Genomic DNA, 23,829 nt, shown 5'->3' on the forward strand with positions numbered 1-23,829 from the left:
CAAACTCCAATCTATTCATGGCCAAATACAGATTTAACATTTCTGATGCAGCCAAAACATGCTCAGTTTGTCAATGGGCTGCAATTATTCTCCAGGAGAACTCTGGAATTCACCTCCCGGCCCCAATTATCCTCCTTAAAAGAGCTCATGAATCTTCTGTGCTTGGACGATCTAGATTGATTTGATTTTAGTTTTAGATTTTGGCTGAAAAAAATAAACATTTAGCAAAGGAGGCAGTATTTCCTTTCCCGTATTAGTGTATCAGTGCTTTTCAGAGCTGCTAAAGTGAAAAATTCTATTTAATCTCACTAAGAGGACAAGTAGAAAACAACAGGTGACTATTCACTGGTTGGGTAAGGCATACCTGCTTTTGCATTCCAAATATTATTGGCTCTTCTGATGCTTTTTTTAAAGAAGCAAAATACAGGCTGTACTCTGATAACAGTTGGGTCATTAGCACAGCCATCAGCTTCAGTGGAATCACTTGTAAAGACAGGAGCTATTCAGTATGATATGGCTCTAAATACATCAAAAGCCTCGAGTCAGCTAGCCATCATTTACAGAAGGAAAAATCGTGTTCTCAGAAACTACATATTAAACCTTCTCTTGACTTTTGCAGAAATGCTGTGCCGTAATTGTGTGGTAAACAGAAAAATATGGCTGGAAACAGAGATGAGGCATTGGTAGGAAGGAAGAAAGTGATGAGCAGAAGGAAGTGCAAAAGGATCTGGAAAGAGAGCAAGAAACATGAAAGAAAGAAGAGAAGGAGAATCAAATGGTTGGCTGCTGATCAAGTTTAAGCAGGTATAATAGGAGAATGTGAGATACATTTTCAAATACATTTTTCTTGGTTTGAACATCAGGAGCTTGATTCGGCACCTACTGGCTTCCACAGCACAGGCTTGGAGCTTCAATTGAATTTACATGACATGATACTGTGTTTTAAACATCTACTTTTTGCCACAAAATGTTCATAATAATTAAAATGAACCTTAAATAAATATAACAAAATTTGATTAAAATTCATTAATTTCACCCTTAATTTTCACCAATATGTTTCATATTTGGGCATTGTGTTGCCAGAGACGGAGGTACAGTATTACTATTTCTTTTAATCTCACAGATAATTGGTAGTGCTGAAGTTTATGTCACAAACTAAATTGTCTAAACACAGACTCAAGATCTGATATTTCAAAGAGGATCTAAATACAAGGTGAACTGTGTTCACTAGAAGTCTATATATGAGTATATATTTTTTCTTTTTTTTCTTTTAAATAGGTTCCATGAAAATATATTATGAAGATAGTAATACAGTATAACCAGTTGTAACACAGGTTTGCTGATACATAGAATTTTCTAGAAATTCTGCAACTCATTTTCTCTGAAAGCAAATCTCTCTCTGAATAGATATAGTCAACTCTGAATAGCTATGAGGTACAAATAGGTTGCACAGGAAAATTCAATATTAGCATGTACAAAGAGCTAAAATATTAGTGCAAATGACAAACTGTGCAACAGGTAGGTGTACAATAAGGGAAAAAAATGAGGATTTTTTTGCAATATGTTCCAGTACATTTGTGAATGAAATAAAAAAGAAAATAGTTACATTTCTTTGCTATAAAATATGGGGAAGTGATTAGGGATATTGTTTTGATGAATTAAATAATTGTTAGATTATCCTGATTCTTTTTTAATCCATTTTACTTCAGTAATGTTAGTTTAATAGCTCAATTTTTAATGATCTCCATCTCATTGCAGTTAATAGCTATATTTCCATAGAAACACTGCAAATCTGCTTTAGTTGGACATTTGCTAATGAACATGTTTGAAAGCACTTCCTAGATAACTATTAGTGTAAAAAAGAAAAAAAGACTTAATGTAAACGTACTTTGAATTCTGGAAAAAGTGATGTCGTCTATATTCTAGAGACATAGTATTCCTTCCAAGACCATTTAAAGGCGAAAGAAATACTAAACATATTATCTGGAGGTAGTGTCATTAAAGCTGGTTGGTATGCTTATTCTCCTGCTGGTTGCACAAAATCCTCAAAGAAAGAGCTCCTACTTATTATAATATGAGCCCAATGCTAACTTCCCTCTGTAACTCAAGCCAATCTAATTCAATGATGAGAATATTTCTGCTAATAGCAATATGCAGTTTACACAATAGCCTTTCTTTTGATCTGTAACTGAACCTGGAATGGGAAATGTGTCCTGGAAATATTTTAATTGTTCCAAGAGTGGGTAAATGTCTGAATAAGATGTGTGGTGCAGGACTTGAATGAATAATTTAAGGAATGTTACAAATAAAAAATAATGCTGCCTTGTGCTTTCCATCACAGCTCCCTAAAAGCTTTGTGGCAGCCCAAAACAAGTGCAGTGAATAGGACAGTGGCTGTTATTAACTGTATATTTTAGATAAGGAAATGGCTTCAGAAAGGTTAAACAAATTGCTCATGTTCACTGTGTGAACCAGTATCTATGTTTAAGAACAGAGCGTAGGTTGCTCCTGTGCTCAGCATGTAGCTCTTAGCGTTTGCCTTTCCTGCACTGAAGACTAGCTGCAGCTTAAAGATAACGAGGTCGTCAAAGGAAGTTCAGGTAAAACTGGCAGGGTTGTCACTGAACATTTTGTTAAATTCCTGTATTTTAGGGGGAAAGGAGAAACGCAATTTTCTCTGATTTTCTCCTGTTTTCCACCCGTTCTATATGGTAAGTTACTTTCACCTCCCTCTTTGCAGGAGCACTATGGGTTGTGCAACCCGAGGCAGGTTCTGCACCCAGTCTGTGCAGAAGGCAGTAGTGGGGACGTTGGATACCCTTTGTCCAAAAAGGGTGCCAATTGTGGATTAACAAATACTGGGGACAATATGTAACCCCACTTACTGGATGTGGTAGGGACTGAGAATGAGAGGAGAGAAAAAAGAGAAGGCTATTATTTAGTCTTCTCTGATGACTCATGCTACACAAAGAATTTTACGAAAAGGTGTATGTGCCCAAGGGGTTTCTAATGGAAGGTTAGCAGATGTGGGAAAGCTGGAAGGGCACAGCAGCTCATGATGGCCTTCTTATCAGGAGTCAGTTAATGATGGTTGAGGGACAACAGTGCTAAATTTAATGACTCTGTAGCCTACAGAGCAAGACGAGTCAAAGACTGCCAATACATCTGGAAGTCCACTAGAGGACAAATAATACTGGCAGAGTAAAAAGGACACGGATCCTTGGGTGCAGGTGAGATCTAGGCCGAGATACACCCAGGCTGGACCCTGTGGTGGCTGGAGAAGACAAGCTCTCCAAAGTGGTCATTCTGGGTTGACAGTGCTTGAAAGAAGGTGGGTAGGTAGAGGAAGCCCTCATTGTTTTCAAAGTATTTTGTCTTCTCATGTTTGACTGCCAAATTTTTAAAAGACTGTTGGCTGTATGGGTTAGATTTATTTTGTTATTCACCTACAAAGAAGGTATGTAGGCCAATCTACCTGTCTAGATTAGTTATGTACTCAGTGGAGGGAGACAGACCTCTCAGGAGGGGTGATTTACCACTTACTATGGAAAACCTGGTTTAGGACAGGAAAAATTGCTGTCCAAAAGAACAGTGAGAAGACAACGAGTCCTAAAATCTGAGATGCATTCAGAGAGACTTGCAACTAGGTGGTGGAGGAGTTAATCTCAATTATTCATCTATTAGTCGTAAACTCATATGGGTACGAAGCAAGTAGTTTGCTGTCATAGAAGTGGATCAGTATATAGAAACAACTAATGCTCCTTCTTCTACACTATAAACTGTCTGGGCATTTTACTTTAAACTAGGTATAATCTGATCTTCTAGATCAACTGACCATATGAAGCATGCATCTGAAACTGTTCAGAGAATCAATCATTGTTTTAGAGCTTTTTTCCCCCAATTGGGGTTGGAGCATGCTTGATATGTATCTACGACAAAAAGTTCAGTTTATATTCCTTTCAAAGAAATGTAGTTTGTACAGACCAATAAAGATCTCTGGATTGAACCAGCCAGACTAAGTGGAGATATGGCGGATTTTGCTCCAAGACCGTTGCTCCAAACCACAAAGCCCATGTGAACATTTAAAATGCTGAATGCTCTATTAGATGCTTTGTCTATGTTCCAGAGGGTCTATTTTACTCAGCAATTTGAAATTTCTAACACCCTGTTAAACTGGATAACACTGCTTCTTGTTTTTCACTATTCTGTTTAACTCCAGCGTTTTTTACCATGAAGACAATATTTACCTGCATGAAGCGTCCCTCCGAAGTTCCAAGGTTAGCAACGGTAAGGTTCCCGTTCGTGAAGACAGATATTGAAGTTAACAGGACATTGTTGAACTGGCCCATGAACAAGTCAACCCTCTGCAAAGGAGTTGTAACTTCTAAGCGATATTCATCATCTTGTGCTCTGCAGTATGAAGCATTTCTTGAAAAAGCCTGTTAGAAAATGAAGTACAGATGAGTACTGTCTTTACGAGTAGGAATAGATCTTTGTCAGAGTGAAGTCATTTAACACAAATGCATTTGACCAAAAGTATTTTAAAATGTTTCAAACTTAATTGCTTCATCAGTTATGATGTTCTTTGAGGAAGGCAATGACTTCTTAACATTATGGGAATGCCTCTTTAAACTTTTTTATTCCCTCTGTAAGGAAAAAGCCTGTAAGGTCTTTATTTAACTGGATGATATATGTGTAAGCATATATATCAAGTTTTTTTTTCTCTAGGTGAATTTCACAATGCTCCGTCTCCAAAGGTCTCAGAATTTTTTGATTGTAAAGCTTGACCAGTGACACACCTGTTTCTAAAACAGTGATTCCTAGAAAATGATTCTCTAAAAAACTTTGCATTTTCACTTTTTTTTTCATTAAAATACGATTTTCCAACATTTTTCTTTTTCTGTTCTCTTTTTTTTTTTTTTCCTACATTTTTTTCAGTCATAGGCAGAAAAAGGGAGAAAAAGGTGGAAAAAGAGGAGGAAATAAAGCAGGAAAAATACGTTTCTGATTGTATATTTTAATGGAAATATAGTGAAGCCAGCTTTTTATAATTACTTAGGCTGTTATATTGATCATTTATTGCTTACGTGTTATTTCATCCAATCACTGTATTTCTCAAGTGCACTGCAGTAGTTGCTGTTTTTGCAGGATTTTCTCTTTTAGTTTGGGAATAGAGAATACACGTTTTTAATTTTCATTGGAAAAATTCCTGAACAATACGCTTTAAGGTATCTCTAGAGAAGAATATAACCTTCAGTTCTGATAATTCAATAGTAATCTATTAACTGAAAATTCCATTACTATTGATACTACATCATCTGTTTTGGGGAAATTGTATAGATAACAACCAGAAACCCCCTAAAGGATCTCTAACCAGTTTAAATTTGGAAGTCATCTAGTGTGTTCCCATCCTTTATGAATAAACATGTAGGAGGATTATAGAGGATCTTACGATGGTTCCTTCTGTTGAAATCAATACAGAGCTAGGTTTTTCCTAATTTTTTTATTGATTTGTTGTTGTTACAAACATGTTTAAAAATCCTTTTAAAAGCTTGAATTAAGCCTTTTAAAGACAGTCAGAGTCTTTCTGCTAAAGTCAATAGACCTGAATCATGCAGTTAAAGAACAAGTAGGAATAAAATTTTATTTTCATATTTTCTTGATTTGGGTGGTTTTCCTTCTACTACTGAGAGTACTGTGAGGAAGAAATAATGAATCGCGAATTTCTTGCTGGCTTAACTGCTGAATTCTGGAAAAACCCCAAGGCACTGGAAACTAGCAAACTGTTGAACGTAATAGCTCAGTCCTTTGCTGTCAAATTGTTATGTTTCTGAACTGTGCCCAGCAATAGCACTGGCAGGTGAAGTTTCTTATGATCCCTAAAAGCTCCTGCCAGCAGTTGTGACAGTTTTCTCTCCAGGTGTCCTGTCAATTTACTGTATTGTTTATGTAAAATCCTGTATAAGGCCAAACAAGTGCAATTGAAATCTATGCCTAAACATAGCCTAATGATACAGAAAGAGGGCTTCCAGATTAGATCTGACACAACAGTGACTTAAAGGTTTGGTTAGCCACATGCTAAAGCATTTGCTCTATTAGTTTTGATATTAGCTGTTAATGTATGGTAGGAACTGACCTAGGAACTTTGCACTAGGCACACCGAACAGTCATTGAACAAACTTTACATATTTTTAACCCAGTACTTGACTGGGTTAAATCATCAACAGGAGACAAATTTAATTTTGCTTTGTTTTGGCCAACAAACAAGTGAAAAGCTTTATTCTTTTGCACTCATATCCTATCCAGTTGAAAAATATTTCTGAAACATCTGTGCAAAGATTACTCATACAATGAGTATGAATAGTTCAAGTGCAGAAAGATGTACAGTTTTCATGCTTTTTGAAATAAGGCAGATTTCTGAGTTTACCCTCCCCCAGCTTGGGACCTCTGCTCTTTTCTATAATTCCTTTCCTTCCATGAGCAACCAACTTTGGGGAGAATGTTTCAGTGTTAACCCTAAAAAAGTACTTCCTCCTGTGTGCTTATCTTAACACGATTTGAGCATCCTGATGGTCCTTGTGAAACTCTGTTCGAGCTCTTTTATTTTTTTATTTTTTGTAACATGGCTGCATTTTCCTATTTGCCCCAACACCTTTCCTAGCTTTCTTGAAGTCATTTCAGCCACAAAGTCATTTCAGCCTTCCTCAGAGATGTCGTAATTTTGGGTATCTGCCCAAAGACCTGCAGACTGTTCCACATATGGCTCTCTTACAAAACCTGGCGCTTCATGGATCAGCATAACATAAGGTTAGCTGTTCAAGAAATACGAATGCTTTGATCTTTGAGTAGAAATACAGAGATTAAAAGGCTACTTAGAAAACTAAAGGAAGATTGATAACACAGAAAACTTCAGCAAAGAAGCTGCTTTAAATTAACTCTTTGAAGATTGAATCTCTGCCTCCCTCTCTCTCTTTCTCTCAGTGTACACGTAAGTATCCTCTTGGCTGTCAATGTGGAAAAATAACTGATGTCAGATGATGCACTCTGGATATTACGCCAAGTTGCAGTGACAAATCACACAAATATTGAAATGGACGATTAGAGCACTGGTAAGTGCGTGGGTTGGGCTATATTGCCTCTCTTGTGTGATGAGAGGTGCCAGTTGGGTGTGATTCATAGCGAGGGCTTTGTGAAACTGGTGTAGGTGTGCCACTGGAATGCAAAGAGGTGCGGGAAAGCCCTGCCTTTTGTCTGTATCCAGAAGGTAGGAGATAACACACTATCTTACTTGTTCATAGGGGAAGTTTTGGTGTTTTGGAATTTTCCCTGGACTCAGTCCATGGAGGACAAACACACTGAAGAAGTCCCTAGACATCTTCAAGCTGGGCTATCAGGAGCTGTTGCTACTTGGCAGGTAACTGATGATTTACACATCATGTTCAGTGGACTTAAAAATATTATTTTGGACAGAGTTGTACATTTGAAACTAGAAGTACAAAGTAAGGAGGAAAACTTAAAGTTGTTAATGAAAATCTCAAAATAATACCCCGGTAGGTCAGTGTCAGTGTCTAGTCTCTGGTCTGAATAACTAGGCTCAGGGACCAAAAAAAAAAAAAAAAAAGTTTAACCAGGGAATTTTTCTGAGCTTTTCTGACATTTGCAGCGACTGCTGTTTGGAGAAACAGTTCAGTAAGCATTCCTCCAGACCTGTCTTACTACAGCTGGCCAAAACCTCTCTTCTTATTTAAGTGCAGTGCTCAATTAGATAGTGATATTATGTCTTGATCTGATGCTTAATGTCTTGAATAAACTAGAAATTAATGACTTAATCACTGCAGAACATCTCATGCTGTCTTGCAAACAATTTGGAAGACATCATTAAAATTAAAATTTAATTTGACAAATTGAAGAAGTAGGCTGAAATTAACGAGATTTACTAGTGTGAATTGTAAAATGCTACAGTTATGAAGGATAATTCAAGTACATTCGGAATATGTAGGAGTCTTATTTCCCACTGGTTAGTTTATGTGACTTTTAACTTGTTAGCTCTCATGAATCAAATGCCTAATTATCAGCTTTTGTTTTCTTCTATGGATCCTGGGAGCCTCCCTCAAGAGAAATGAGCACCCAGAAGTGCCTACAGCATTTCTCCTTTGAGCATTTCTATGGCATAACATGGTGGAAATGTGCTACAGCTGGAGGAGATAGAGTCTGATATCTGCAAATAGCAAAAATCCATTTTCGATGAATAACTGCCGTAGTGGGAATGAATGGATGATTCTACATATTCTAAATAACAAATTGACTCCCAATCTGATTTAAAATGGAAACAGTGTACGAAGACATTTAGGAAATCTCCTGAACAGTTTCTTATCTCTCCTGTTGTGGAGGTCAGTGAGTCAAGATAAATAAACTGCAATTTTCAGGAGTGTGTCCTGTTGGAATCAAGTATATAATGATGTAAAACTTACATATATAACAGACTCTGAATAGCAAGAGTAACTGCGAGGAAGACAGAAAGACCTTATCAGACTTTTCTCTCTCAATTTTCTTGAATATTTTTAGCCAATAAAGTCTTGCTATTCTGTAATGCATTCAAATTTTCTGGAAAGTTTGCAATATTTCTCTTCAGGTGAGCAATGCATTTGATCACTGTGTCTTCTCATGTGAAATACAAGAAGTGAAATTCTGGCTCCAGTAATGTCAGTGAAACCAGGATATTGCCTGAAGGGGATGAGTGACTTGATCAGCATCATACTGGAGTTAGACCCTGCACCATCTCTTTTCCAGTCCCAAGTTAAAAAATGTGAAGTACATTATAAAGCTCTCCTGTCTATTGTTGTTAACTCTGAAAGGAATTACTCCTTGGATTTCATAAAATTCATAAATCTTCCCAGCTGTCACATAGCAGTCTCCTTCATTCTACACTCGGTTAGAGAAGACTACTAAAATCCTTGTTCTTATAGCTCCAAGACAAGGTGAGGAGAAAAATAACCAGGACAAACTTTCTGGCCTCTGGCCCATTTATGGACTCTGTTCACCCAATGCCTTCTTCTGCCGGTTCCCTTGGCAAAGAGACAATCTCCCTTCTCCTCTCCCGTGTAGTTTCATGCCTTAGCCGGTCAGACTGAATAAAGCACAATAGAGAAGCAGAGATATATCTAAGTAGCTTTCTACTCTGGTCCCATGGAAGAATATGTTCTCCTCTGCAACTTGCAAGAAGGAAAGTTTGTGAAATGGACCCAATTTTACTACTAGCAGTTCTAAAAAAACAGTCGCATTTGTTTTTCTCACTATACATAACTCACAGGCTATCTGAATTCTTTATGGTTATGGGCAAAATCAATGATCATACAATGAAAAATTATGGACACATTTATTTTTTGGAAGTAATAGAGGAGAAAAGAATCTCTCATGAACAAACTCCAGTGCTATACAACAGGCAGGAGTGAAACCAGCCAGAATGGAGGAGCATGAGAAACAGAAGTTCTTTGGATGCAGCAAGTTGGCTTTTGCCAACAAGATCAACTGCAGTTCCACAGCCAGACTTGTCATCTGTTGGATCGGCACAATGGCAGAATGAGTTCCCAAAACTTGCTGCTGCATTTCCAAGAGAAGCAACTATGCGTAACTAAACAGGGATGGCCAGTACTAGTTGTATGTACTGTCCAACAGCAGGCTAAATGTACAACAGTGTTCTTTATTGGCACCAAGATTACATTACCTTCTTATTCTCCCACTTCATTTCCTTTATCAAATATTATTAATGAAGAGCCTGGGTCTTTCATTTTGAACTATTGCACACATTTATGGTGGAGGGCTCAGTATATCCTTGGAAAGAGGTATTCCAAGGGGACAAATCAGCTATTATTTGCAGTAGGGAAGCCAGAGTAGAACAGTATGCTGGAGATACGCTGTGCATAGCCCACCTGCTGCTCTCACAGCACAGAAAGACAGCTAATGTTCACGTGAAAGTGGCAGCGTTAGGTACTGATATGCTGTAAGCTTGCCTTTTTCAAGCCATATTCTATCAAAAAACTACCTGGATTCCAGAAATCACTCAGAAGTCACATCACAAGAGAAAACCAAAATGCATCAAAATGCAATGTGACTTTTAAAACAGATTTTTGCAAAATATCAACAGACATCACTACCAAGCACTTTTTGTAATACTAAGGAGGGGTAAAACAATAAAGCATGGAGTGGGCCAATTTTGTCAAATGGACACACATTTCTGCACTAAACAATTCCCACAAAGCAGATCTGTTGTGTTTCTGATTTCTTCATGATGACTGAAAGACACACCTAGACTGTAGGTGCTGTGAACTCAGTCCAGTGTTCACTGAGAACTGAACACATCTGAGGCAGGGGACTGGGTTCTCCTGTTTCTAAGAACTTATGCTGGGGCACTGAAGCTTTGCTTTAAATGGGAAAAGAGTTTTTTCCTCTTTTTGTTTTAAACAAATAATTGTTTCCCTCTTCCTTCCTCTTCTTCCCATTATTCCTCATGTATTTGAAAGCAATTTAATTTTATTTTTTTTTTATAAAATACAGGAGAAGTATGTTCCCTTTCTGAGAATAAACTTTCAAATTTCAACTGCAAAGTAAGAGACCTGAAGTAAAAGCAGCTTGAAACAATACTTTAAAACCGAAACAGTCAAGCAACCTTAATTATTCAGTGGCCACTACTAGGTGTTGCCATTGCCTGCAGATAGTCTCAGTTACAAAGGAAACCAACCCTTCAAAATAATACTTGTTGCAAAATAAGGAGAAATTTAAAGCGGATTACTGAAAGATCTTTAAGCTACACTTTCAGCTTCCAGGACTTGATCTAGAACTCGCTGAAGTCAATGGAAAGATTATATAAAAGTTTATGACTCCCAGAAAAAAAAAAAAAGTTTTAAACAACTCTATTGATGCATCTTATGTAGTATCATTCCACTATCTCCTATACTTGTTGCTGTGATCTACTTCAGTGCTCAAACAGGGGGGAGGCGGTTACTGTAGTGATGCTCCACTTAAGGTAATAAGGTAAAAAGACATCCATGTTAAATGTAATTAGTTAATACAAATTAAGATGATTACATGTTCTATTGTCAAGATCATTCAAAGAGTTATTTGCTTTTGCCATTGAACAGTGCTGCATAAGTTTTCATAATCTGGTTAGTGCATTAGCACTAAGTAAATCCTATTGATTCAGCAGATAAAATGGACCTGAGTAATCTTTGCATTTTGCTTATTTCCCTTATATTAATTTAACATTTAACTCAGCATACAGATTGTCAAAGGAGAGGTGTTGAATCATTACAGATTTTGAAGAAATAAAGTAAGGTATAAGATCAGTCGATATAAGCAGTTTTGCTGTACACTGATATAGTACATCAGGTGCATTTTTCACAGAAGTCCTTATTTACATGGAAGCTGTGATGAAATGGAAAAGCTGTGAATTCCATGTAGACCAGCTATCCTAAGATAATTTTGAGCATGGAGACTTTTATTCCAAGATAACATTGCACAACAACTACACATCTAGCCAAAACAGTGGTACGAGAGACTCCTGGGATAGAAAGGAGTCCAGAAAGTAGGAGAAAATCATGCGGTTTGCCCTAATTCCCACAGTCAGAGCATTAAAGAAGAGTCACATCTTCCTTGAGAGAATGAAGCTCTCATTATCACTTTCCCCAAGATCATTCTTCCTCTAATGGTTCATTGTATTCACCTACTGCATATCCAAGGCAAGTAATATTTCTTAGTGACCTGCACTTGCTTTCTGAACCATTTGCGCAATGATTTTTCTTCATTAGCAGTAATTTTATTATTATTATTATTCAGTGTGGGATTTGACTCTGGTTTTACTTGTGTCTATGGAAATCAGGAGTAATTCCATTCTGATGCAAAAGCTGTCTGAGTTCAGAAACCCACATACCACCTAGAAAGTCCAAGTAACACAGCAGTCTCCTGGATACTAATTGCTCACTGTTGCTTTAGTGAGCAATAGTGAAGGTGATACGGGGTCCTGAGTCAGATCAAACTGTGAGTAGAGAAATGCTGAGGTAAGGTTGGTGCTGAGGGAGCTGAAAGGCAGATGTCTGCTTTGTCAGGATTTTCATCCTAACAGCAGACAGGATAAAAAAGTGTTGTTCATAGAGGGACAGAAATGGAAAGCTGGAAGCTTGTTAGACTCTTATGACAGCATAGTATCTGAGACGGGTGCCCTCTGGATATGCCCCTTCATCATTTGGCAGCAGAAGCTGAGGGAAATTCATTCCTAATTTAGATGTCTCAGCTAACTTCCAAAGCCAGGTGGGATGAACCCAGGAGTTAGTAGATCTGCATGCGATGCACTGCAGCATCAGCTTTTCTTTCTCTGGGACATGGATTTGCATCCACAGAAACCCAAGCGGCTCTCTCAGGCAGGGCTGACACAGTCCCATTACAGAACATCCATCAGCACACTGGAAAAGAACTTAGAGTGGGGCAAAGGACAATTAGAATTTGCTTCACACCCAGGAAAATAGACTTAGATCTGAACTTTACATCTCCAGTGAGTGTCCAAAATGCTGCATACCTGCTAGTCTACTTTTTGGAGACCTCTTCTTGTGGGGCTGCAAAGTCTTCCAAATTTTTTCAAAGTTACATGGGATGAGAAAATTATTCTCTGTACAGTTCTAATCTTTAGAGTTAATTAAAGGGCTTCAGAAACTCTGAGAAATAAAAAACTCATGACCAGAGAATCCAGACATCCACGTGAAAAAATAAAAGTCACTTTCTGCTTGAAATGATTGTGTGTGATTCCAGAGAAACGCAGCAGTCACTCTCCCACAGTAATAACCAGGGAACCCTGCCTTCAGTGGAAGAATTTGATTAAAAACTCTGGAAATGGAACATTATTAGTAACTCTGGATGATAAAGCAGTGCCCTTTGCAGAAAATGGTAGGTTAACGGGTACCACTTTTTCACAGAGAAATCCAGCTTTCATCGAGAAGATGATAAAATACCACGCAGAAGCACTGGGAGGCAAAGAGAGACAGGTCCTTAACAGGAGATCAGGGGAAGGAAAACTCTGTAGCTTTTGCAACGCTCAGAATAACAGGTCAGCTCTCAAGCCCCATCGCTGCTGGGGCTTGGAAGAATCTGCAAAGATGCCTACAGCTCAGGGCAGCGCAGTACTTTCCAGAGAAGGTCCCTGACCTGCCTTGTTCCTTGTCATGACTTTTTCTTGGGAACTCCCTTGTGATGGTGTCCCTGGTTGGTCCCAGGGACAGAACAGCCCTTCACCTTTACAGTTTACTCCTCTGATGAATCTGGCCCAGCCTGAGCTAACCTTAACCACAGTCATAGCCATACTCATACCATACCCATGCACGCACCCGTACCGCTTCTTTCATTACAGCTTAGCAGGAGTTCAGACTGTCCCCATGATCCTTCAGGCTGTGATATTTGCCCCAGGCAGGCCTTGCAAGGCTAAGTAGGTAGATGGCCGTGTACCTAATGCTGGAGGGGCTCAGGGTGGTGAGCACACCATGCCTGGCACCCTGTGTCCTACAGGACACAATGGACACCCTTGGGGTGTTTCCTGGATTTTCAGCGAGTGCAGAACAGAAATGTGGATGCAGCCCATCACCTTAGCACTAAGATTCAAGCCTGTTTTAAAGGATGTTAGAGCACATCGCTCATCACCAAACTTGCTCTTCATTTATCCGTCTGAGATGTCAGAACCCACTGAGAAGCTTGCACAAAATCTGTACGGATGGGAGCAGGCTTCATGCCCAGGCAGAGTGCTTTATGCCATTTGATATAACATTTCCAGAGGAATAAATGACAACCAAACAGAGGGATTCTGGTGCCTGACTTTGAGGGAAAACATTCAGGCAAATTCTACTTGAAATATAAAAACACATTTCCTCCATGCTGTGAGATTATCCAAATAAGCCACATCAGCCCTTCCTAATCAGAGAGATGTGGTGTTATTTTTAAACCTGCCAATTTTTTATTTTTATTTTCAAAGCCAAATGGTGTGGGATATTAGAGTTTCGGGACCTCAAAAGAGTTATTTGTCTCTATTTATTTTATTAAATATTCCTAGACATACCCTAAGGATGACAGATCAATAAGTGCCTTTGTGGTTTCCTGATAGAAGGCAGCAATTATTTTCTTCCATTACAATATAAGCATAACCCAATTTTACTCATCTATCTTGACGTGTAATGGTAATAAAGAAGCATCAGCATGTGTTCATTTTACTGTCATTTTATCTTTTGTTTTGGTGATCTTCTGTTTTCATTTCATGTTCTTCCAATGTGATTTCTCTCTCTTTGTGCCTTCCATTCGACAAGGAGTGGCGACCAGCTTGTCTTGCTTTATGACACTTGTGGGAAACACAGTAGCAAAAGCCTGTCTGCGGTTTCTCTTTTCCTGGGCAGTAAATGGAGTATGTCAACCTTTCACCTGAACTTACCTGCTGAAGGAACTTTACAGAGCTGAATTTTGGTTTCATTTTTAGAGGTGCTTTTCCATGAAAGTCAGTAGGGACTGAAGCTATCAGAAGGTATCAGAGGAGAATTGGTCTCACAACAGTTTAGTAATAACAGACAGAAAGGTTAAACAAAGCCCATAAAATTAAGATCTAACTAATGATAGTTGAAATATACAGATGAGATTGTCAAGACTAAACTCAACCCATCTTCCTCACATGGAGAATCCCATTTAATCCACGATAGAAGTGCAGACTACCGGACTATGTTTGCAGATGAAGTAAGTAGTATTTGTCTCCTCAGCTAAGTACTCCTCCACTCTAGCACCACGGCTGAATGTGACTAAGTGTGACCAAATATAATTTGCTAAAAGCCTACATCCAGTTTCCTCTTCACTGGGGGTGAAGAGATTCCCGAACAGTGATTCAAAACCCTCCACAGCAGCTACCTCTCAGATATCTTTGTCCTGACTCGAGCAATAAAACCACATTATCATGACTCCACAATTTTTTTTTAATTCAAAGCCACTTCTATCACCTCCTTTCTGACATTGAAGTGACAGCCAGCTCTTCACTGAGGGAGATTCTCAGGATGTGTTAACTGGTCACAGCTCCACTGAAATTGTAAGTATTTCACTTGAACACAACTGGAAATGTTTTATTTTGATTTTAAAATGTTTTCCATGAGCACTGGAATAAGTGAAGCGTAGTTGTGTCTGGATATGTATCTTGTGGTTAGTTGACTTTACTCTCCGACTAAGCTCTGATGGAGAGTTTTTCCATGAGTGAGCAATACCTGCTTTGGTCCCTATTAGTCCCTCTGATGTTTATAAAGGGACTTCTTACACTTCATAGGTTTCCACATATGATGGATTTTTCTCTAGATTCACACCTGGATTCACATCTTTAAAATTTCTTACTGTTGAGTTTGTTAGGACAACTACAAGAAAGATAGGCATACCATAGCACAAACACACAAACTTCATTGCTTTAAAAAAACAAAGCTAAAAGCTAATGAACTTTGTCATCCACATCAAAATTAGTCAAATTGATCATTTTTGTATAAATGCTCAAAGTCTGAGAAGAAAGGGTTGAGGAAATGTTTTGGATGTTTTATTCTAGTTTATTTTGTAGCCTTAGCAGCTTTTAGCAGCCTTAGACTAAACAGTACTGAGGGACAGCCTCTTAAAAAGATGGACTACCCCAAAGTCCAACCAAATTATGTACAATTTTCTTCTGGGACTTTTTTGGTAATATGGAATGGCCCTCATCAATCAGACTGCAACTGTAAATTATCAGATACCATTGCACTCCCTTGCAAACATTGCTAAAGGCACTTTTATTCTTTTTAATTTTGAAGTTAGTGGTATACCATATGCACTGCCGTACTGTTTTCACTGTCATATGACTAAATGTCACAGTGGTCAGTGCCTTTCACTTGCATCAGTGGTCTGTGGTTTCATTCTGTCAACGTTAAAAAGAAAAATCATCTTGGCTGCATTACAAAAAGCAAGTTTTTAATTTTGCCAAAATAAACTGTGACAAACTTTCACAGTTTATAAAAGCTTTCTTTAAAGTTGAAGGTGACTTATAAAGGGGAAATTGTGTTATGTCCTTACGTGAGTTTTTGTAATGTACAAAAAAGGGCATAAGAAGAGTTGAGAAGTTTGGGATTTTTAGTTTTGTTTTTATCTCTAGAAAAATCAAGGGAGGTCAAATCTGATGATAATGTAGTTTCTTTCTTCTGCCTTCTCCTTCCCTTCCTTTGCCCTCCAACCTTGCAGGTCTGTTTTGCACACCTGAGAAAAATGGGTTCATAAAGGATGCCTGGCAAATTCTTGTGACTTATTTTTGGCCAATTGAAACCTGAAAAAAATCACAGGACTCTTTTCATTGGAGCCCTAGTGATTCCTCTGGAATAAAGTAATGAAAATGAATGTCAAGGCTTGACAGTCTTGATATCTCTGGGTTAAGCAAACAATCAGGACTAAAAAAATCAGACTGCCTTTATGTCATTTAAACGAACCACAAGAAATCACAGCAACGTTTTTCCCTTTATCAATTTAATGTAGCAGAAATCAGAGTTCTGATGACATTTCTTGAAAATGGGCAACTATAATAAACCGTCTGCAGTATAAGACATTCAGTTCTGATATGCAAAGCAGCAGCAGACTCTGGAAAAGCTTTTGAAACAAGAAAATACTTCCCAGCATGTGAAAAGTGACAAATTATTCTGTCAATATTTTAATGGTATACTCTGCAATGAAAAGCTCACCTTATGAAACAGGTGTGTAGGCAAGATCAGAATGAGATAAGTTAAAGGCCACAAGCTTTAAAGACAGTCACTCACAAATAAAATACACTAGGAATAAGAAAAAAAAAAGGGGGGGGAAAAAAAGCACTTTCAAGCACTTTCAGAGAAGAACAAAGTTCATTGTGAAAAATGAAGTGAAAAATGAAAATAAAAGGATATTAAGAACTGGAATGAAAAATAAGGACGGCAATAAAGCAGTGAACAAAGACAAGAAGTTACTGTACTGCGTGTTTGCTATGTTGTTTTCAGCTACTGAAAATTGTTTTCCCCCTCCTTAAAAAGGAAATAAGATGCTACATCTGTTGTGGTTGCTGTATTAGCATCCACTGGCAGTGCCTAGGTCTGGGCTGAGCATCTGGTGCCTGCAACAAGCAGTCAGTCCCTGAATGTGGAGGCTGTTGTGATGCTCTGGCTGGGTTGGACCCCACATCTGGGCACACTCCCACTACTGGGGAAAAGGCACAGCACCTCTGCAGTGGATGCTTCTGCAGAGATGCCCCACTCCCACCTCTGGCAGTGAAGACCTGCCCTCCCCTTTTTCATTCAAGAAGTTCCCAGCTCCTCCACCCCCTCCCGATGGCCTGGGCTGGGCAGCCAGGCTGAGGAGGATGCTGGTGGCATTGCAGCGATGAAGGCCTGCTGTTCCCACCCTCACCCCAAGCCTTCCCCAAACGCAGGCTGAGCTGTTGCTGTCCTGGCCCAGCTCTATCCCTGCCCGTGGGGCTGAGCAGCTTCTTTGTAACCCCCCTGGCCCTGCACTGTGGCAGAGGGCAGCGTGCCACCTCAGAGCTCCACGTTTCATTTATTTGAGAAAAGAAAGCTCCACAGGGAGCACCTATAAGGCCCTGCTGCATAATTCCAGGTGAGAATGTTTTATGTTCCAGAATAAATTTTAAAAGTACCCAATTCCAGATCCTGTATTTCCTTTACAAGTGCTGCCATGGGCACAGACACTGACTAGAAAGGAAGAAATCATTCCTGTGGTTCTTTCACCTCGGTATTTCAGGTGGTTGGAAAGCAGCAGCCACCCAAACACACAGTGCACAGAGAGGCCACCTTTCCTATCCAGGAGTACCAGTATCCTCATTCAGACACACTTCTAATAGACACTTCTTTCATTAAGAAAACTGATTTCAGTGGGACCGTTTATGTATCAAGCATGAGTAATTGGATTACAATCTGGCTCTTCATGGCATGTTCCAAACCAGCTCTTTCATTATTTTATTATTATTTTTTTTTCTAAAGAGGGCAGTGATTCAGCATTAACATAGTTTAAAATATGAGTGATATTTTCAGGGACACCTCAGTGCACAAGGAGACGAATGTTAATGAAGACTTCTTTAAAATAGTGAAAGAAGTAATTCCCTTAATGTTCCATTTATCTGCAGCACAGACTCTTGAGAACACAGAATAACAATTACTTACAAATAAAAAGAAGTTTTTTTTTTCTTTTTTTTTTCCCAGTTAAACTAATACTTAGCACCATAAGGACCTCAGTGATTTTCATAGTCAATTTACAGGAACTTGTTCTTACAAAGATGAATCATCAACAATGCTAAGTAATCTGAAATTATCGGGGTTTCGCATTTTGCAACCGAAGCTGAAAGGAGAGCTACATGACAATGGCATAGTCAAAGAGAGAACAAGAGTCCTAAAATGTAAAAAAATTAATCATCACTTACCCTGTTCAAGCAGTATTTGCTGTCTTTCCCATAAAAGTGTTGGAGACATTTCATGTTCTGCTTGTCGACGATTTTGTTGAAGAACTCGTTGATTGTTCTCACGGAGACAGCACAGACAGCAGATCTGTTTGTTGGTTCTGAGGAATCGGGTTTACTTTGTGCAAAAACGCCATAGAGAATATCGTCGTTCAACCCAAGGCCCATTTCATGGGCTAGAGCTGCACCCGGCTTGCTTACATACGCAGCTTGCAAGATGTTGAACACCTCCTTTCGAATGGACCTCTTCCTCCTCTTTTCAGTAAAAATACACTCAAGAGGCATTTCCATGTAAGAACGCATCTCTGAATCTAAAGTGCAGAAGCGGATAATTCTAGTGTGGAAAGCCTGGGAGTCGAGAGATTCTCTCTGGACAGTCAGAAAATAGGCAAAGTGGTCATTTTCAAAGGCATGAACATACCTAATGGGATAAGAGTCGCGGAACTGAGGGAGTATGTCTATGTAAGACTGATCTGTCAGAAATTCAAACCCATCCTGTGTTTCTTTTAACCTTCTAACTGATATTGAATGCAGTACATGGGGAGGTTGAAATGCAGATGTCACAGTGTTTCCAACAAAGAAGTTGACAAACCTGTCCTTTTCAGTCACCAGAACTTTGGTTCCTAACGTGCTTACAACACAATCAGGACAATTATCTGGTTCTCCGTCCACCTGTGGTGAATACATGCAGTGCACCTCGCTTTCTATGTCAGCGGGGTTGTCGGGGGGAATGATGTGACGGTGACAGATGCCTCCGGACACGCTACCACAGCTGATGAGCTGATCATCGTAATAGGTTTCTAAGAGCAGTGCCATGTTGACATTATCCTTCCATACACTGCTAGATAAATTGGCTTTATCTTTGCAGTCCTCACATGGTGTGCAGTCAGGATTCTCCAAAACGGGCCCAGTCTTGTACACAGAAATGTTCTGGAGAGTTTCATTTAGTACATAAATCTTGTTGACAGCTCCAATATAAACATGATTCTTGTATAAAACTACATTCTGAATTGGTGTCTCTGTGATGAAGTTAGGAAGATCATATTTTACACTCAAGTTCATCTCTGATTTTTTAGCTGCTTCTTTGCATTGTCCATGGCTTCTCTGCAGCAACGCAAACAGGAGTAGGATAATCCCAGAAGGATAGGCAGTAACAGGCTTCATTGTCAGAGGTTTAATCTGTCAAAACATATTTAAAGGGAAGAGTCCTTATATTTCTTAGAGTAAAACATGAGTTTATCAGTCAACAGAAATCTGTTTCTAGGTTGCACATATTAGCTGAACTATTTCAGTTTAAGAAGTGTCATAATCTTGTTTAGTGTCCTTAATAGCCTTGTGCTAAAAACTGCTACGATTACTGTTTTAGTGGGTACCTGTTTCACTGCTTTCAGAACAATTCACAGCAGGATTTTATTATGATAAATTTTGCAAGACCCTTTGGTGTATTTTACAATGGTAGAAGAGAGATGACTACTTCCACATTGGCATTAAAACAGCTGACTGGTAAGGTTTAAAACAAGATGGTTTATAGGTAGCTGAAAGCAAATGCGCTCAGGACACTCTCACAATGCACACAAAGCAGATATAGCACTTTAGTGTGTGGATATAAGGCACTTGGCAAGTACCCTAAAGGGCTGAAATGGTTCTTGACACAGCTGCTCAAAAATAAGAAACAGAAGAGATTAAATAATGTGCAGAACTGAGCTGGTAGTGGGCTTCTCTTTTATTCTGTTGGCATTTTTGGGTAACCATGGAAGAGGCTTTTCTCCAAAAGAACAGAGGAAGAAACCCCTCTCTCTCCCCCTCCAGCTCCCCAGATCACTGTCTTTCATAAGTGCCCATTTTGGAAAAAGAATGTTTTTTTTCAGCCAGCTCTACTTCTTGGAATAGTAATTTTCCCCAGTGTTGACAAGGTTTTGTAATATATTGTTAGAATATTTTATGCATCATGTGGTGCCTGGCATGTGCAAGTTTTATTTTAGGCCTTGTACCACAGCAATAAGTCACTCTGGTGAACCCTTAGAAGATAAAGGCATATCACTGTATCGTAAACAAAGGGGTATCAAGTGACCTAGAGCCATTAACTGATGAAATAAAAAAACTAGCACTTTTCTTTTTTAACTTTTCCACACAATTGTTTGATGTGGCTTTAAAAAACAAAGACAGATGACTAGTGTGATATTTCACCCCCCTGGAAGATCAATTAAATGGACTGTGGTTATGAGCGTTTTGGTGCAGTGTCCACACCATGCCCCGTCACACCAGACATTTTCTGCTAATGTCATGACACAGTTGTTAAGCTAAATTTAGCTGCTTCATGGAGAAAACAATTCTGCATTCTAACAGCAATATGATCACATACTTTGGGAAAATGCTTATAGCTTGGCTATAGTTAAAGCAACTGTTACTAATAGGGAAATGCTTAAAGGTTTCAAAATAGACAACCTTGAAAATTACAAACTAATAGTAGAAATCAGGAGCTCTATATTGACTTTTTATTTCATTAAGACTTTAAGCAAAATGAAAAGATGACTATAGACCAGACCTATCTCAGCTGTATATAAACTCAGTGTTTTTATTTGATTAATTAAAACAATCCATCAATAATTCTCCTGCACTCCTTGTGACATTCTATTTCAGCATCTACTGAATTCTTTTTCTGGCTTACCTCATTAATTACACAAAGTGATAGGTTTTGGAAACTAAGAATTGTTCTTTTTCCTTGTTATCTGATAGGAGTCATGATCGAGAGCTGGGGATAAAAATCAGAAACAGGCTGTTTGCAAGTACTAGCTGGTAAGAACAATTCACACTTCTGGTATTGAGAAATGAAGATCTTCCTTCAAATCAACAACATTTTCTGATATTAATTAGTGATAACAGAATCCTGGAAAATAACCAAACATGTGTTTATGTTCAAAATAAAGAAATAATAATAAAAAAGAACAGGAATATTATTATAATTAGAAAATAAGCATAGTACAGAGAATGCTGACTTCATATTTTATAGGGCAGGAAACTGTTTTCTCATCCCGTGAAACTTCTTGCTGTTACAGATTTTTTCCTGCTCTGTACTGGGATGAAACCAAAAGCTTTCGAAGTTTGTGTGGAACACCCAAAAGTCATAAGCAATCCAAGAACAACCGTGTTCACGTCCCTGCATCAACAGTGCTGAGCTGGGAGGAATGGGAGACTGGTCCAACTGTCTATCTCCTTTCAGCCAGCATTTCCACCCTGAGAAACTCTGTTAAAACTGATACATTCCTGCAGATTTAGTTCTGACAAGTCAACATGTTCTGGCAAATACTAGATTAAGCAGAAAATTCCAAAAGTGGTCAATTTCTGACAAAACACAGAGGCAGATATATTCTTTACATCAACAAGTTTGAACCCCAGTGACAGCAGTGGCTCTGAACATGAAAAGAAAAACAATAGTTGGGACAAGAGTAAGATGAGGATGAAGATGATTGGCCACCATTACAGGAATAAAGACCCAAGGTTACTTGTCAGCCAGACACCGACTTTGTTTCAGTATATTCAGTGTTATGTTCTTGTTTTAATATGTTCCCAAATAATTTCCCTCCCAGTGTGCCCAAATACACCCCCTCAGTCTCCTGCTTACAATCCTCCCTGTTCTTACAGCCTCTGAAAAAGAGGATCCCTAGCTGTCTGACAGTAAACCCCAGTGTGCACTTCAGAGGGATTCAGAGCCATAAATACAGACTGACTTATTCTTTCCCTCAAACCACATCTTGGGATGTGAGGCCAGTATCCTCAGCTTATATCCAGTTGGTGAAAGAGCACTGGTTTGAATCTGTGCTCTGGAGTCAGAAAAATTCCTCCTCAGACTCCTTTAGCAAAGGAGATTCAAAACAAAGAGCTTAGTAGCAAGAACAAGGGTGGGATTCAGTATAAAGCAAGAGATGCCAGGAATATTAGGTATTGTATTTCACCACAAAGGGGAGGAAAATGTGAGTGATAAATGACAACCAAAGCATCTTTGCTCTTATATCTGAGCTCTATCATTGTCTCTTCCTTTGTATGCTTTTGAGGTGTTTCAAGCATCCTCCTAGGCAGAAATCTGTGGATTCTCACTTACAGGAACCTCAGGCTCAGTATGCATGGACAGCTTTAGGGAACATGGTTCCCCACAACGTGTATCTCCAGCAGACTGCGAATCTTTCCTCAAGGTTTCTGAAATCAGAAGGCATGGGTTCTCTTCTGAGACAGATATAGCTTAGGGAGGACACAGAAGTTGTGTAAAGAGTACAGTGTGCAACTCCTTTTTTTTTTAGGTATTTGTTTTTTCACAGTCCTCACCTCATAGAAGCTGGTACTCAGTGAGACTCCTGTGACATTCAGTTCCTCTTTTCATTTGCATTTGACCCAGAGTCTTTCTCTACTCCATAGCTGCAGCCTCCAGCACAAAGTTGCTTTTTGTAACCTTCAAACCAGGTCATTGCAAACACACTTCACTTGAATACATCCTGAAGAAGCAGGAAAACTTTGGAAGATTAAAAACTCAGTCCCACTTACTTCAAAAGTCCAATAGTCCCACTTTTCTTAAACACATATTCAAATGCAATTTCTGTTGAAATTAAGCACTTAGAGTTTTGCTGAATTACAACCAAAATACTTAGGCTATAGAAACACTTTTTCAATACAGGTCAAAGAACTATTTGCTGTCTATCAGTTGCAAAAGGAAAACAAGTAATCCCTTTGTTTCTCTGCTTGATTTGAATGATGGATGCTGTTCATTCTTTTGTGACCTTCCTGTGACTTCTGTGTCAGTGACTCTTTCATGTGCCTTCAGAAGACTCGAAAGCTTTGGCCTGTGATAACTATCAGCAAGCAATAGCTGTGGATGGATTATGCCTTTTGTAAGAGGTATTTTCAAAGCCTATGTCATGATGTGCTCATTTTTCCACCCCTCAGCAGGCACTAGCTTGTATAACTAATGAGAAAAAGCATTTTGGTCAACCCTTGCAAGTGGCTAGTAATGATGTGTCATATTAGTGTGCCTAGCAACTCCAAGTGTTATGGATGAAGCTTTCCACAAGGCTTGGCTTGAGTGTTTGTGTACCAGTAATGGCTTCCCAGTGGCAATCGTTTTCCGACAAGTCTCTTTCTCCCTAACTAGGGCTTAGATGATAATTTCTAAACATTGAACATCATGTCCCTCCTTCATACCATTGGTTGCCACTGAACTGACAAGTCAGACCTGGCCTGACTGTTGAATAATGCTCAGGCTGTCCTATACGAGGAAGCCAGAAAACAGCATTGTGCTTGTATTCCTAGCCCTCATTTCAACAATGAAGATCCCA

The 23,829-nt window shown here is 38.9% G+C and overlaps 1 protein-coding gene across 10 annotated transcripts in view; it reads right to left on the bottom strand.

Moving 5' to 3' along the window:
- MET (MET proto-oncogene, receptor tyrosine kinase) overlaps nt 1-23,829 on the bottom strand; it is a 91,265-nt gene that overhangs the window by 51,761 nt on the left and 15,675 nt on the right. For 3 of the 10 annotated variants that reach the window (XM_080606879.1, XM_080606876.1, XM_080606878.1), the window contains exons 2-4: nt 21,174-21,257; nt 18,470-19,684; nt 4,248-4,439 (exon numbers count right to left, since the gene is read on the bottom strand). In XM_080606879.1, coding sequence (XP_080463005.1) covers nt 4,248-4,439; nt 18,470-19,669 — 1,392 coding nt within the window. In that variant the 5' untranslated portion in view covers nt 19,670-19,684; nt 21,174-21,257. Of the gene's footprint in view, nt 1-4,247; nt 4,440-18,469; nt 19,685-21,173; nt 21,258-22,600; nt 22,700-22,825; nt 22,993-23,829 lie in introns of all 10 variants that reach the window. The other 7 variants (XM_080606880.1, XM_080606873.1, XM_080606872.1 and 4 more) reach the window with 4 other exon arrangements.

This window comes from Anser brachyrhynchus, assembly GCF_964034855.1.
Source record: "Anser brachyrhynchus genome assembly, chromosome: 1".
NCBI classification, from domain to species: Eukaryota; Metazoa; Chordata; class Aves; order Anseriformes; family Anatidae; genus Anser; species Anser brachyrhynchus.